Source organism: Seriola aureovittata, chromosome 8, assembly GCF_021018895.1.
Source record: "Seriola aureovittata isolate HTS-2021-v1 ecotype China chromosome 8, ASM2101889v1, whole genome shotgun sequence".
NCBI classification, from domain to species: domain Eukaryota; kingdom Metazoa; phylum Chordata; class Actinopteri; order Carangiformes; family Carangidae; genus Seriola; species Seriola aureovittata.
Window position 1 is genome coordinate 28,267,935 of NC_079371.1, and position 17,192 is coordinate 28,285,126.

Here is a 17,192-nt window from a genome sequence, read left to right on the forward strand (position 1 = left end):
ATATAAAAAAATAAAAGTAAAAACAGAATTACTGTTCTTTTTTATATTTATTACCGAGGTAATTATATGAAACTGAGAAAAGTTTTCTTTAAAAAAAATCCTGTGCTTCTGAATTAAAAAAAAGTTTTTTAGAATTGTTTTTCTCTAGTGCTTTAACCAACTTATACAAATGAATCAAAATTCCAACAACGGATGATGAAAATTAATAATAATAAAAAGTAAAAAGATTTTTTTTTAAAGTGACTTTTACTCTGTAGCTTGTTTACAAGTGCGAGGTGGAGCCGGATGTGACGTCAGCGCTTCTGTGTACAGCAGCTGATCGCAGCAGGTCAGATCGTCATCCCTGTTGTTTTGTGACGGTGTGAAGAAGACCTGGACATCACCTGGACATCATCTGCTGCTCACCTTCGGCGGGAAACTGCGGCGCGTGCAGCTGACGCTTGAGCTCAGCAGGACGAGGCCCCTGTGTTGTGGCCGGTACAGCAGCGGGCCTACCTGCGATGCTAAGCTAAGTGAACTAGCTGTCACCGTCAACAGAATCCATGACCGTAACCCGCAGGTAGACAGTCAGGAAACGTCCGCAGCACAGCCCGGTCAAACATGAGGGTCTGACGGACTCGGAGAGTAGACAGAGACTGACAGCCTCTCCTGACCCGGCTCAGCCCAGCTCCAGCTCAGTCCACCTCCGTCCAGCTCGGTCCAGCTGGAAGATGTGGCTCAAACTGTTCTTCCTACTGCTGTACTTCGTGGTCCTGTTCATGCTGGCGCGGATCTTTGAGGCGGTGGTCTGGTACGAGACCGGCGTGTTCGCTACTCAGCTGGTGGATCCGGTCACTCTCAGCTACAAGAGGCTGAAGACCATCCTGGAGTGTCGGGGGCTCGGGTACTCCGGACTGGCCGAGAAGAAGGACGTCAGCGAGCTGGTGGAGAAGTCAGGTAACGTTCAGGGCCCCGGACTCCTCGTCCAGAACAGGACTGTAGCTGAAGCAGTTAATCAATTAGTCAATCACCAGATAAACAATAATTGATTAATTGATTTTGTGAATTTTAAAACAAAAATACTAAATATTCTTTAGTTCCAGTTTTATTTCAGTGATTCATCCTCGGGGTCACAACCCTCCTTTGAATGAATCTAAGATGATCATGAAATGCATCATGGGTTATGTTAAAGGTCCCATATTGTATACTAGTATATTGTAAGTAAGTACAAAAGCCCTAAGTTCGCAGAGAAATGCACACAGCCTGTATTCAGAAACTGAGCCTTAAAACCAGCTGTCAGGACTTCTGGAACTTTGTGATGTCAACAAAGCAGTCACCGCTCCCAGCCATGGCCTAAGAAAACAGTTAGCCAATTGGAAGAGAGTCTCAGTGTCCTCTCCTCTGATTGGCTCACCGACCTGTTGTTACTCGAGCTCCAGGCCTGAGAGAGGAGATGTAAAACTACACTGAGATGGTTTTAAGTTCTTAAAACTACAAATATATTTTCTTATGGATCAACACTTCAAATAAAACACAGAAGAAGAGGAAAATATGGAGCTTTAAAAAACAAATACAAACTGTGTTTCTGCTTCTGTTGTGAAGAAAGTTTTAATGTCAGTATGTTTTCAGATGAGACAAATGACAGGTTTAGAGGTTAAATTATTGATCTTAATGACCTGTGACACAGAAGGCACTGCTTTATTACAGGAGCCTAAATGTTTGGAAACACCACTGTCTGATAGTAAGCAAATAAGATGTGATGACATCATGTTGGGTTAGGGTTAATCCTAACCCTGTCACAGACGTGTTTTAACATTTTCTGATGTTTTACAGACCAAACGATTAAAGAAGCAAACAAAGGTCAGATCAGTCAATCATGAAAATAAGTTTTAGTTGCAGCTTCACTTTTTAGATCACAATGATGAGTCCTGGGTTAGTGTCACACTGATGATGTACATATAATTGACATACCCACGGTGGGTGGTATAGTCTTCAGTCGCTGTGTTCCAGCTGTCAGTCATGAACCTGAAGCCATGGTCTCAGTGACCACGGTATAGATCTGTGCAGCCCATCTGCTTATTTAATTGTTACGTTAAATAACCGCTTGTAAGTCATTTTGGATAAAAGCATCTGTCAAATGAGTCAATGTAAATGTAAGGTGTGCTGCATGAGCTCAAATGAAAACCCAGAAGGATTGTTTATATGGAGTAGGGCTGGGCGATTAATCTAATTTTATTTTCGATTATGATTTTGTCTTTTAACAATTATGAAAATAAGATAATCAAGATAAAACGATTATTGTGCTGCATTCTGTTTCGCAACAAATTTCACCCCCTCCTACAAAAACCATTGGCCCATCCACTTCCTACTGCTATATGTAGTAGTTTTTAGTTGGCTGTGGAAGTACACTAATGATACAACATAGTTGATCTTATATCTTATTTAATTTGATTTAATTTATTCTTATTACTCTTATATTATATATTTGATTGTATATATTTAGATATTATATATTATTTTATTTATTTGTTTCATTTTTTTAAATTAATTTTTTTAATTTCCTTCTTTAATTGAATTGTATTTAAAGTTCAAGACAGTCCATTGTTAAATAATGTTCTCTTAAAGTAAAATAAATGTGTGGTGTTTCCAAAATCAGTTCTTAATTGTGTTAAATAATCCTGATTACGGTTTTTGCCATAATCAACAACCCTAACATGGAGACAAAGTGTCAGGTAAAGTGCAGTGTGGCTGGAAAATGTTATACTTACTTCCAAGAGGAAATGTTTTCATTACACTTCAGTTTTGGTAGAAAATGTATCTAAACTCGAGGACTGGGTTTTAGTAGATAAATGCCCTCCTCCCCCACAGGAGAGCTGACACAAGGCGAGCTGTACTCTGCCCTCAAGAAGGAAAAGGAGCAAACGGAGGCCGGAGACTCCAGCACCACACACTTCAGTGGAGAGATGCACTTCTATGAGTTAGTGGAGGACACTAAAGACGGGATCTGGCTGGTTCAGGTAAACACACTGAGCAACAGTGACTGTGGGGGAGCAGGATAATGGGAAATCAGGTCGCCTGTTATCACTCTTTATGTCTCTGCATTCACCTTGTTGATCATAGATGAGCCACGATGTCTCTGTTTCCTGTCCTGGTCTTGACTGTTCTGTTTATGTGTCTCTGAGGCTTTAAGGAAGAGCTCCACAGAACCCCTGGAGAACCTCTTTAATACAGGTGTACATGTACATCACAGGTGTGAGCGTTGATTACACACACATCACAGACTGTATTTACTAACACAGGGAGTGGAGCAGCAGAGCTCACACATGGGATCAGTATCAGAGCCAGTCTGGGACTGACTCTACTGGACTCTACTTTACTGATCTCAGCTGTGTCTTGTCTTCCGCAGCCTTCTAGTGTTGAATTTTGTGTGAATGTGAAAAATTATTTGTGCGCAACGTCAAGGTTGGTAAAATACACAGATTCATTAAGCTCAGATGCTAATGAGAGTGTCAGTGTTAAACAATCACAAGTGCAAAATGTAGGCCTTCTGCGCTTTGTTGATCAGGCAGCTCATACTGTAATATTCCGTTCGATGGCTCACTATGGGAGCAGGCCTCACTGCAACCCTAAGAAGCACTTATCTCACTACGCAAATCCTGATTGGCTGCTGAACGTATCCGTTTGCACCCGGTAGTGCCACCTACCATAAATACTACGTTCAGCAGACACAGTGCCATTCAAAAACCTCTTCTCACCCGGAACATAGCTCGCATCAAGGTTATCTAGTTTAACTGTCCACAGACTTACATAGCTCTGTCTCCGGACGCTAGCTAACTTTGCTCTTCTCCAGTCACACCAGATTGGATTCTGTGTTTTTTACCAATGGTTAGCACGCCATGCTAGCTTGTCTGACCCTTATCTCCCGACCGGCGACCACGCTGTCGAGCCCACAGAGGAGGAGGAAGTCGCAGTGCAAGAGGCACCTGAGGCTAGCATCAGCTGGAGTTCCCAGTCCGAGCTGGCTCTGGGTCCCTCTCATGAGGAAGACGTCCTAGAACTGGACTTTGGGAAAGATGATGATGAGACCTCAGATATCCTCATATCAGAGGACAGAGGGGAGGACGATTTCTTCATCACACCCGGAGCTGCTAAGCACTGGGCTCTTTGTTGCTCCTGGGGATGGGGAAGAGAGAAGCACGCCAACTTCTCCTCTCCCCACAGATCTCTTGGATGTGTGCAAACGCACAGCGGACAAGCTGGACATCCCCTGGCCCGCTGTCGTAACAGAGATCACCAGATCCCGTTATGAGGGGAAGATATTGCCCCCTAAGAGCGTGATGAGACAACTTCTTCCAGTCTCCCCGGAGCTGCTACTCAAGATGTCAGTGTCGTCCAAAGTCCTCCGCTGCCCTCTAAGTCGGACCAGTTACAGTCAGCCCTGACCAAGAAGGCTTATAAGGCAACAGCACTTTCAGTCAGGGCACTCAATGTTCTCTCGCTCCTCACAGCGTATCAAGCGGAGACATGTGATGGTCATCTCTGACTTATGCCTCCTTTTTCAACGCTGCGTGGTCCAGGCCAAGGGGAAAGCACACAGAGTGTGTCTCGCACTCTTACGTCCACGCAAATCTTTTAAATTTACATCATGTCTTTGACTATTTGGTCTGATGGCTTCAGCCATCCTGGTAATCCGTCTCGGCCTAATTCCAGCGTTGGGTGGCTTCCCGCAGACTGGATCCAATGCATCATGGCGCGTGGAGAGTGTTGGTCACATCGGAGGGTGTTGCGTCACTGGAGAGCCCCATATTTCCTGACCCGAGGCGTGCCCATGGGCTCCGTCCTGTCCAGGAAAGTAGTCACTACAGACGCAAGTCTGTCAGGCTGGGGCGGTATACATGAGGGCCGGTCTGTGAGAGGCTGCTTGAGCAAGGGTCTCTAACGATCTCACTTAAACTTTCTAGAGCTCTCTGCAGCATTTCTCTCCCTGAAACATTTCCTTCCTTCATTCATGGCTCATCATTTCTTAGTGAGGACGGACAATACGATGGCGGTGGCGAATATCAACCGTCAGGGAGGTTTGCGCTCCCATCAGTTACACATGCAGGTTTTTTCCTGGCCGAAGATTCGGTGGGGGTGATACTAAGTCGTACAACAGGGGGGCAGGGGCAGTCACCTGTTTGAAGAGTGTGTTTCTACATGGAGCACACACACATACAAATACGTAAATGAGGCACATATAAAGTACTAAGAAAAGGAGGTTACGACTTCACCTACACTGTCAGCAGGAGTTTCTTGTCCACTGATACATTGGTTTTGTATTACCTGACTGACCCTGTCCTGCCCCTGTGTGCACTTGCAGGTAATTGCCCAGGACCGGGATGCTCTTCTCAGTCAGTCCAACTGGGGGAAGATGGTGCAGAAAGTGTCTCAGTTTGGGATCCGAACTGGAACCTTCAACTGCTCTAATGACTACAGGTGAGCAGCAGGTCTTCTTCAAACTGCATCTGCACTTTTTATTCATGTCCATTGTTTCCCACAGACTGAGAATTTCTTTGTTGTGGTGAGTGGTTCACTGAGTGATCAATGTGCATGCAGAGACTCGTGCAGTTTAGAGGGGCAGAGTGTAACCCATTATTTTCTGTAGCTACAGATTACAGATGTTCCCTAAACACCTTGCATGCATACCACCAGTAGACGGTACAATTTACAGATGTTCCCTGAATGCCTCATATGCATACTAATAGTAGACAGTACAATTTACATATGTTCCTTAAACGCCTCACATGCAGACCAACAGTAGATGCTACAATTTACATATGTTCCTTAAACGCCTCACATGCAGACCAACAGTAGATGCTACAATTTACAAATGTTCCTTAAACGCCTCACATGCATTACATTAGTAGATGCTACAATTGACCAATGTTCCCTAAATGCCTCACGTGCACACTATCAGTAGAGACTGTAGTTGACCGATGTTTCCTAAATGCCTCACATACAGACTATCAGTAGATGCTACAACTTACAGATGTTCTGAGCGCCTTGCGTGCAGGTTAGCAGGAGACGCTAGTTAGGCAGCTTTGTCACTGCAGCAGCAGCTCACACAGGTGTGTGGCCATAAATGAGTACTGCTTCCTGTCAGGGAGGAATTGACTGCAGTTTCACTTTAGCCATCTGATGTTAAAAGAAACTTACTTACCTATGAATGTGGAGGGATGTCAGACAGTTATTCAGCCTTTATGTCCATGTGATGCTCTTTCTAATAGTGCCAGTAGTGAATAAGGAGGACAGAATGTCATGATAAAACACCACAGAGTCGAATCAGATCGGTGACACCACTGATCAGTGAAACCTGCGAGGTTCTGGTGAAACTGAGTGTAGGTTTGTTGTTGTACATGGTTTCTTAGAGTAGCTTAGACAAACCCTACTGACTTCACAGGGGTTAGAGTTAGACCACATAGACTGTGAATTATTTACAAAAGTATCATAAACAGCACCAGCTACTGTTTAAGGTATGCTCATCAGACTGAAGAAGGAAGTGATATCACTGTTTAACTGTGGGTTTTAAATAGATGATGAGCTAAGTTACAAACTATAAACAGTGTGTGAGAGCTACTTTGCTACCATGATGATGAACTGAACAGTGTGTGAACACTGCAGTAAACGGGACAGTGTGCTGCTGGTCCAAAAGGACTAGTTAAAAACAGGGTACCTGCAGGCCTTGAAACATCTTAAAGGTTCATATAGTATGGGTAGGTAAAGGTAGATGTCCATGTGTTGTTTGATTATAAAGCAAGTCTAAGTTCTATATTAACACTGTGAAAGTCTCAAAGCCTCAGTCCACAGAGAAATGCACATAGCCTGTATTCAGAAACTGAGTCTTAAAACTAGCTGTTAGGACTTCTGGAACTTTGTGATGTCACAACAAAGCAGTCAACGCTCTCTGCCATGTCCCAAGCCCTGCCCACCTGGAGCAACCATCGAACCATGCAGGATTACCTGAAATCTATATTTTTATTGGATCACCCAGAAACAGGTAACAGAAGAGAAGGGGCTCTAAGCCTCTCTTCTGATTGGCTCAATGACCTGTTGTTACTAGAGCTCCAGAGACAAGCCTGAGAGAGGAGATGTAAAACTACATTGAGATGGTTTTTGGTTCTTATAACCACAAATATGTCTTCTTATGGATCAACACTTCAAATAAAACACAGAAGAAGAGGAAAATATGGAGCTTTAAGAAGCACTGAATTCACTTCCCTCAAAAAAGCAAACTAACGCAACTAACCCTGGTCCAGGCATGGACAGATTGAAACCATGTTTTGTTACTTTGTGGTTTTATAATGGGACTCAAACAAGAAATATTAACAGTTACTTCACACAGAGACTCTGGCCCAGGAGCCTGAGGGGTCAGGAGGTCTCCTGCCTGTGTTCAGGTCACATGATTTGAGTAATTATATAACTAAGAATTATTGATTTAGATATATGAGAAGTTCATTTGGTGCAGAAACCCTGTAGAGAACCTTCAGCGCTTTCCTCTGCCTCCATCATGAGTGTGTGATGCTGACTCTGTGTTCTGTCACCAGGTCATGTATCAAGCGCGGCTGGCAGCGCTCCACGCTCATCATGTCTGTTCCTCAGACGTCAGCGTCGAAGGGCAAAGTCATGCTGAAGGAATACAATGGCCGCCGCATCGAAACCGAGCACATCTTCCGCTGGATGACCTCACATGTGGCTCATCGAATCAAAACGCTGCGCCGGTCTGAGCAGCTGGTGGAGGAGTGGCGCTCAGACCCGGCCCACCCGGTCAAGATGTTTTTGTTCGCCCACCTGTCCCAGCCCCCCGCCTTCTTCTCCTCACTGTCTGTCAAGTTCACGGGCAGGATCGAATTCATCTTTGTGGACGTGCGTCACTGGGACAACCACAGCAGCCTGACAGAGATCGGCGTGACACAGAGCCCCGCCTATATCCTCAAGATGCCTGAGGGCATCTATCGCTATGGCAACAGGTGACGATTGAGCATGGACATGATGAAAGCGTTATTGTTAATTCAGACAACACTGATTTCTGTGTCTTCTGCAGTACGGGGGAGTTCCTGTCCCTGGCTGCCATGGACACCTTCCTGCGTTCTGTCCAGCCGGAGGTCAATGACCTGTTTGTCCTCAGTCTGGTTCTCATCAACCTGTTGGCCTGGATGGACCTCTTCATTACACAGGTCACACCTGTTCTTCCATTACACTCATGTGAAAAGGGGAATGTTGAGCTGGCTGCATGCTTTCTGCAGCTGGCTCACAGGCTGACCGACCCATGGCTGAACTGTGGTGGTCACGCTAACTGCACCAGGCTCCTTGTTGATGATTGGCTCATTGGTCTGTAGCAGCCCCGACCCAATCAATTCCTTTTCTACCTGTTTCCAAAACACACAGATAATCATATAACCATAATATACACACAAGTAGAACCAGCACTTGTACTGTACATTGCCTCTACAGCAACTAGGTCTTTCTCAGTCGTGAACATTAGGAGCTCAACACACCTTGACCTGACGGCACTGCTCTCACTGATCTAAAGTAAAGAGGGTTTTCTCAGTGATGGAGAGACGCGGTCAGACGATACACCTGTTGTCAATGTGTAATGAAACAAAGTTTAATATAGACCACACTCACTGCATTTTCATTTCGATTTATTTATTGATTTCTGTTGAATTGAGATGACTGAGCATCCTCACATCTCTGACATGGTAATAAATTGATCACATTTATAAATCGAAATGTTTTTTCATGTGAAAAAATATCCACATTTAATAAAGTGACCCAGATAGAGCTGCAGGATGAAAACTTTATTAGCTTAAAATCTCCACCCTCACCACTGGTTTGTGTGAAATGCATTCTGGGATACCTGTCTAACCCATGTCCATTAAAGTGTCCTGATTAAACAGAGTCAGAACTGTTCAGCTCCCTTGGGCTGAGCAGTGTGATGTGAGCAGTTGTCAGGCTGTGACTGCTAAACACCAGAGAAAGGCCTAAAGTTTTTAACTAAAGTTTAACTTTTCATCTGGTCAAAAGACCCGCTAACATCGGGCACCTGGGTCAAATGACTTGTCGGCTCTGATCAGCAGTAGTATAAACACCCGAGTGAACTCGCTAATTTTCCCTTCTTTTCCTGCTGTGACTTCTCTCAGAGCAAAGACACAATAAACACACCTGTCACCTGTCTAGCACTGTGCTGTTAAACCAGAAACACAGCAGCTACACTGCTACAATGGATGAAAGAGTGAACACAGCCCCAAAATAAGGTTTAAAAACACACAATCACTGATTGAAGCTTCTCACACAGAAGCTCTGACACTTTTAGAGTAGCTCCAACCTGAGGATGAAATGTGACAGATCTGTACTACCCCTTTGCACAGCGGCTAGCAGCTCACTCTCTTTCCCCTGCTTCTGTGTGTGTGTGCTCTTTAAGTGCATGTGATGACATCACTCCTTGCAGTTGTGTTGGTCCTCAGTTCAAATTCCTCCTCCCTGTGTTCCTGTGTGCTGCAGTAGATGTGTCAGCTGTGCCCACTACAGTGATGGGGAGCAACAGTAACTCCCACACAGACGAGAGCTCATGCAGCTATATACATGTGAAGTGTTGCTCACACACCTGCAGAGGAGATTTCGTGTGGGTTCCTGCAGGGAGCATGCAAACAAATCAGATTATAAATAAGATGAGCTACCCAACAGCATGCACAGTATTAACATTTAGCTCCATCTTCAGCAGCTTTAACATTTATACAAGCACATTCTGATGATACACTGTGGTTCTACTGTGAAGGATCTGACAGCTTCATTTACCTGACACATTGTACATTGTGCTGCAGAGGGACGCACAGTTAGTTCTGTGTTAATTGTTGAATTTATTTTTAACATGTACTCATGTGTTCATTGTCATGGACAGGGAGCAACAGTGAAACGATTTGTAGTTCTGATCCGAACACTGGGGACCTACAACTCCATACTGCTGGTGTCCTGGCTTCCTGTTCTGGTAGGACATCATCTGCACCACACGGCTCTCACTTGACAACAGATTATTTTTGTGTCGAACAGGCAGCTGTCTCTCTTAGTGGCCTTCACTGCCCCTGTAGCAGCCCGGTTGTTTTCTGGTCTGAAGGCCCTGTCCCAGAGATGTGCTTTAACATTTGCCCATCCTCAGGAACACTTTTGTTCTTTTCAGTGCATACAGCATCAATTTTGCCAAGGGTGTGTATTGTTTTAAATTTTTCAATTTCAACCTCAACTTCTGTAAAACCCTTTGAACACAACATAGCTACACACAGACAAAAATCTCCATTGAAACCCATTAAACTGCATTTTTTGATCACTCTGCAACCACAGCACAAAATCACACATTCCCTTTTGTTAGGCTTTTATTCTGAAGTCCTGGCTCCAGAATTGTAGTTTTACTATTTACTGCCAGATAATGAGCCATTTTTGGCCTATGGATTATATACATGATATTTTTTTGGTGTCCACTAGATGCACTGCTGCTCTATCATTGAGTACTGAAGGCCACTGGAATAAATGTCTGCAACTAAAATTATATGGATCTTTGTAGAGTGTGTGACTAAGTGTTAATAAATGTTTGGATGGACACTACTCCATTGTAGTGTGTTATAGTGTATTTCAAAGCCTTCAACAATAATTCACAGATGCTATTGATGCTGCTCATGAACATTAATGATAATATAAAGGGATGTAGTGAAAAGGAAATAATACACTCAGCCTCGATTGACTTAAATAATTCTACAAAGGTTTAGACAAAACCAGCACTCTGAAGTCATTTGGAGAGTCTGACACACCCCTGGAAGTTCATATACTCACTGGCCACTTAATAAGGAACACCTGCTCATTCATGCAAGCATGTAATCAGCCATCAGTGTGTTATTAAGTTAGTGCATTAAAGCCTGCAGATGTGGGGAAGAGGGTTAGGTGTTATTCTGATCAGAGATCAGATCTCATACACTGTTGGTGTTTTGACTGGCTGCAGCTGACAGGAAGGAGACGGTATTGCAACCTAGTTTTACAAATGTGTACCTAATAAAATGGCCACTGAGTGTATATAGCCATAGACTAACGTTATTATGACTGAGTGGTAATTATTGATCACTGATCTCTCCCCCCTCCCTCCAGGCTCTGCTCCAGCTGCCCTATCTGGACTCTCTGTACGGCTACAGTCTGAAGCTGCTTCGATACGCTGACACCACCACCCTGGCCAGCCTGGTGAGAGCGGACTGGACCTTCTACTCATCCCACCCTGCTCTCTTCCTGTCCACCTACCTGGCCCACGGCCTGCTGGTCGACTACTTTGAGAAGAAACGGCGCTGTGGCGTCAGGAGCCGAGAGGACAGCACCACCAACCTGGAGTGGCTGGCCAGTCTGTGGGACTGGTACACTTCTTATCTGCTCCACCCAATCGCGTCGCTGCAGCAGGTCCCGTCAGACCAGTCGGACTGGGAAGATGATCCCAACCTCTTGTTTGAGCGTTTGGCTTTCCCTGATCTCTGGCTTCGCCCGTTGGTAAACGTGGACTACATTAAAGCCCTGCCAACCTGGAGGTTCAGAGCTGTGAGTCAGCGCAGGGGAGGTGGCTCTGGTGGACAGTTGCCTGAGGAAACAGAGAGTTCACATACAAACACAGAGAACAGGGACCAGAGGGGTTCAGGTCCCGGCTCATCTCCACACAGCAGCAGAAGGCGCCAGAGGTCTCTGTGCAGTCAGGACAGCAACACACAGCTGAGTGTGCACAGCAACATGGACCCAACCTGTCAGTGTGCTGCTGCTGCTGCTGCTGCATCATCCCTCTGCTGTTGTCATGGGAACGGAAGCTCACCATCAGTTGACATGGCACCGGAGGATGGCCACCTGGCACCTGAGGCCATCTCCGCCCGGGTGCACTGTGATTGGTTGGCGTGGCCCTGCGGCGTGCTGCAGTGCTCAGAGTGTGTGGTGTGTCTGGAGAACTTTGTGAGCGAGGAGCTGCTGATGGCTCTGCCCTGTGGCCACGCCTTCCACCAGCAGTGCATCGTGGTGTGGCTGGCCGCAGGCAGACACTGCTGCCCAGTGTGTCGCTGGCCCAGCTACAAGAAGAAACAGCAGAGAGGAGCTCAGAGCGGCTCTGCTGAAAATCCCCTGCAGGACTGACGGACAGGTCTGACCGAGCCCTCCTCATCCTCACAGCTCACTCTGCTCTCAGCGCTCACAGCCACCGAGCTCTGTGTGTCATCACAGGGACGATGGAGGTGTGACGGCTCTGTGAGAGGATGTGATCAGGGCTGCTGTTGTCATGAACCATCATTCAGCTTGTTTCCATTCCTGTTGAAGGCAACGTGCTGGTCGTGAGAGGCCAGTCACCATAGAGACGACACAGAGTCACACACTAACCACAGTTGTAGTCATGTTAAACTTTGTAGTGCAATAAAAAGCTGTTTCCTGTCTGTCTGCAGGACTGAGAGGTCAGTAGAGTCTGTGAGGACTTATTGAGCTAACACCCTGTCCTCTACATCCTGGACCATGACTCATCATTAATGCAAAAAACCTCCATGTGTGTGTTTGCATTTTAATTAGCATTTAGTTCAGGACAGGAAAGCCTCTCTGTTGACACCCCCCCGGTCAGCACAACAACCAAAATATCACCAGTACAAACTCTACAAACCCTGATACCCTGGTTCTGAAGTGTCGACCTGACTTTACACCACTCACCTATTTATTTAGATTATTTCCCACCACTGTCATTATCCTCTCCTCTCATGCTGACATTCAAATCTCAGAGTGCAGCAGCTCAGCTGTGACTCATCGCTCAGCACCTGAACTCCACACTCAACACATGCAGATGGTGATGCAGGGTGAAGCCTGCTGGTCACAGTGTGGAGAAGTGACCTGATGGGAGGTTTTCAGCAGCATGAAGCTTCACACAGTCACCTCCTGCTACTAAACAGCTAGTCTGATGTGTAACCAGGATGCACAAACACAGATGTGTGTTTGATACAAATCATCTGTTTTAAGAAGCTATATGATCCATTTTAGCTCCACAGCATTCAATGGCATTAAAGCGACTGTGATCAGCTGCATCACTAAACACTCTTTAATCAGTTCTTTATACTAACAGTGAGTCAGATGATGAAAGTCCTCATCATCTCAACAGCTCCTCACAGCATCTTTACATTTAAACTCTGCTCTTATCAAGATCATCTCCAGCAGCTGTAAAGAGTCTCTGTCCTCTACCTGTCCACCAGGAGACAGACTCAGTCAGAGAAGCCGTGAACACAGCGCAGCATTTAGCAGCTACAGAGGAACTGGTGGAGACCACACAGCTCAAAGAAAGAGAGGGAACACTGGACTGAGACTCATCAGGAGGTGCATGTCATGGTGGCTGTTAATGCCTGACCCCTGCCTTTACCAAGAATGGACATGTGTCAGTGAAACAACCTGATATGAGTTTTACATGGAGGGTTTCATGTCTGAAGGTAGATGGACCCTCCTCAGTCACAGGTGTGCATGCTTTTATTTTTCAAGGTTCACTCAAGGTTGACTGCCACTGATGCTCAGCTGGACAGAGTAGAGAAGAGGAACCTTCTGTCAACTGGATGATTTTAACACTAAAAATCTCAATAAAAGAAATAAACCTGTTTTTAAATGACTTTTCACACACACAGCTTCTTCCTCTGAGCTGTGTGTGACTGCAGCCGAGCAGCTCTCACTATCTGCTGCACATACTTAACAATGTTTTCTCAATGTATCCACAGTAATGAAGGGATGTTTGGATATTTGGAGCCGGAGGTTTTTGTCGGACCTTACCTTTAACGAGCTGTACAGTAGAAACGACTTGCTGATAGTAGAGTATGACCGGGTCATCCTGACCTGCCCCCCTCTGGCTGACGCAGGAAGCGCCAGCCAGCTATTAAGCATATCCTCTTTATTGTATCACCTGAGTTTACTTTACGCTCTCTTTGCTGATGATCTCATTCTGCCGACGGTCTGACCTGTGGAGCTGCTGATACTTTACCCTGATCTAAAATGTCCAGAACTAACTGTAATCTATCAACTTTTAAGGTGCTTCTCTGTAACTCTCAGCTCACCGTGTCCTCTGTCAGTGTGTGAAGGGCAAGAACATAAAATGATATGTAGAACATTAACACTTACCCAGAATAAAAAGTGTTTCAGACCTGTGTGGTGTGGTGTTGTCGTCATCTTGTGTGGTCAGGGTGTGTGACGAACAGAGGGTGCACTGAGCAGCTCATGTCCTCAGTGGGTTTTTATCTCTGTGCGTCTTGGAGGCTTTACCAAGTTTAGTAAAAACCATGGTGGATATTTTAGAAGTTTCTGATTCCAGTTGTTTTTAGATGCACTGCATTTGATTGAATTGTGTTTTTTTTTTTTTTAATAAATCAGTCACCTAACAGAGTGTTTGCTCCATCTGAACCAGACTCCTGACAGTGAGGAGGAACACTGATCACATGGTTCCTCAGGTTTTTTCTTCAGGATTATTTGCAGGTGAAATGAGGTGTCAGGAGGGAAAGTTTGAATTTATAACAATTTATTAAAGCAAGAAAAAAATCTCACTGAGATGAAGGAGATGTGCACAGAACATAAACTGAGAATAAATTAGATCTGATATAAAGAGAGAGATTAGGATTTACAAAACTCCTAAAAATCAAAAGGACAAAACGAGCAGCGTTGGAAGAGACTAATTACTTTACTCTCCTGTCTGTAAAAATCTGACATTTTACTTTTACTCAAGTACTTTAATTTTCCACATTGTACTGCTACGTCCATTAAAAAAACAAAGTCACATGATGAAACATCAGCTGCAGCAGAGAAGAAGCTGCTGCTGATGCATGTTGTGCATCATTTACTAGTGACTATATTGGCATTCATGTACTACTATTGATAGTCAGATCATTTGATGGCTCTCACTGTAGTTTGTGAATGACTGTTCATATCAGATTTAAGCATATTGTCAGGGGGGTTGTGTTCAGTCTGTGTAGCTGATTATACAAGCAGTGTTGGGGGAGCTACTTTGAAAGCACAGCTTTGCAAGTTACCAATGACTACAGTGGAGGACGAACTACAGAAAAGCTACACTAGGGAAAAGTTTGGTTACTAAAGCTTCTTTGAAAAAGTTGTTCAAACTACTTTGTAAAAGCGATTAAATTGACAATATATATATGAAATGAAATTATAACAAAATAAAATGCAAAAAAGTCACAATATAAAAAGTTCCTACTTGTTTACAAGTCATACAATTAACCAAAAAATAAAGAAACCCCCTCACTGCTCATGGGAAAGTGCTTTGGTTTTGTTTAGTATGGTCATGGTGATTGTTGGAGCTTTATCCATGATGATGTAGCTGTGTGAGCACTGACCCACGCCGACCCTAAGCTCTTACACAGGCCCTACACAAATATCAAGTGTGTAATATTACGACTTTATTCCCGAAATTCCAGATTTCTTTTTTTCCCTAAATGTCTGGCTTTAATCCTTCGTCGTGAGTTTTCCCTCTCTCCTGTCAATGAGCTTCTTCAACTTGTCTGTCCTCTTCTTTCTTCTTATTTCTGTTGATGAAATGAGTCAATCTGTCTTGCGGTTTTCTGATGTCACCACTTGATGGCGCTGCTGCCTCACCCTAACCAGGTGACGTACATGGAGACGACGTGTTCGTCAGACGGTTTCAAGGCAAAGTATGGCTTGTTCCTTTCAGATTCTGATACATGTGAAAACATGACCTAACAATTATCCAACACATGTACATTTGAACATTCATGAATACTGATGCACTTTGTGTAAGACTGAACAAGAAAACACAACTCATTTTTCCACTGCTGCTCATTGTTTTACTTTCTGAAAACACTTTGAAAGTTATGAAAAACACGTGTCATTAACATTGAGGAACAAAAAAATTTAGAATGTAAGGAAAACAATTTATGCAATATTGCAATAACATCCTTTTAATAGGGAAATTTTATGTTCATAAGGCAAAATTTCTTATATCAAGTCCCTCATTTCAGTTGTTTCTTATCGATCATGATCGATACCTTGAGTCTCTGTGATTTGTAAGACAAGAAGTCCATGTCAGCAGATCATATCTACTCTGAAATACTTGTCTCAAGTCTGTCACAAGTATTAGTTCTTTTTTGTTCTTCTTTTTTGAGAAATTTTTATCTGTTTCTTTTATTTAAGAACTTGTTTGTAAATTTTCCAATTTAAATGAATGGAAATAGAATTTTTTTTTAAAATTCAGATGCATTTAATAGACGTATATTTATGGAAATTTCCCCTTACTCACTGCACTCATGTCTCCTCCGGTTCAGTCCCATTCAAAGTTCCACAGGACTGTATACTGCTCTTTATCTTTATAATCAATCCACTCATGTAGACCTACACATGTACACAGACCACAACAGCTGTGACTGGTTCGTGTCCCACAGTGTCTGGACTGAGACCGCTTGGTGCTAAAACTTGTTTTATATTATGAACAGGATGTGGGACATGTAGCTTCATGATGTGACCATGAACCGTTAGGTTTTATTATGTATTTTATCATTTTATTTTACAGTAGCAGCCATTGTTTCTTCACACTGCAAGCACAGCAGCATCTCTGTGACTAAACTGTGGATGACCTTTGACACTAAACTCAGCCTCCACCAAACCTCTGACGATTTACACATTTTCATTCAATTCAACTCAGTTGAAAGTGTTGCACAATATCAAGAAGAAGAAGAAGAAAATAAAATAATAATAAATAAATACAATCAACACAGAAAACCAAACATTTTACATGTTTCTACACTGTTCCACCCGGAACCTAAAACCTGAGACAACCTGAGACCACATGACTCAGTGTGACATTTGCTCTATTCTAAAACCAGAGACGACCAACCACAGCTGATCCCAGTCTAACAGAGCACCTGCACAGGTGAGGATGCTTCTCAGCTTCATGCCACGTGTTCACAGTCAAAGGGACAAACACATCTCCTACTTCTTTGACCTCATCTTCATCTTCTACTTCTTCTTCTACTACTTTTCTTTAACTTCTTCTACTTCCTCATCTTCGACTTCTTCTTGTAATTGAATCGTAGTTCATGTAAAAATCAAATATGATTCTGCTTGTTGTCTGTGTCTTTTGACAGACACAGTCATCTTGTCTGGAGACTGTGGTCCCAGACCTGATCCTGGGA

General features: G+C 43.9%; 1 protein-coding gene across 1 annotated transcript; it reads left to right on the top strand.

Moving 5' to 3' along the window:
* Positions 1-103: 103 nt before the first annotated feature.
* rnf103 (ring finger protein 103) lies at positions 104-14,179 on the top strand. Its single transcript, XM_056382157.1, has 7 exons — positions 104-936; positions 2,848-2,996; positions 5,339-5,454; positions 7,563-7,985; positions 8,060-8,192; positions 9,917-10,003; positions 11,149-14,179. The coding sequence occupies exons 1-7, from the start codon at positions 711-713 to the stop codon at positions 12,157-12,159; spliced, it is 2,145 nt and encodes a 714-aa protein (XP_056238132.1). The 5' UTR covers positions 104-710; the 3' UTR covers positions 12,160-14,179.
* The last annotated feature ends 3,013 nt before the right edge of the window (positions 14,180-17,192 follow it).

Excerpts from the sequence above, each read along its gene's own strand:
- rnf103 (XM_056382157.1), top strand. The coding sequence starts at position 711 with ATGTGGCTCAAACTGTTCTTCCTACTGCTGTACTTCGTGGTCCTGTTC. Across the intron at positions 937-2,847 it reads CGAGCTGGTGGAGAAGTCAG|GAGAGCTGACACAAGGCGAG; the intron begins GTAACGTTCAGG and ends CCTCCCCCACAG. Across the intron at positions 10,004-11,148 it reads TGTCCTGGCTTCCTGTTCTG|GCTCTGCTCCAGCTGCCCTA; the intron begins GTAGGACATCAT and ends CCCTCCCTCCAG.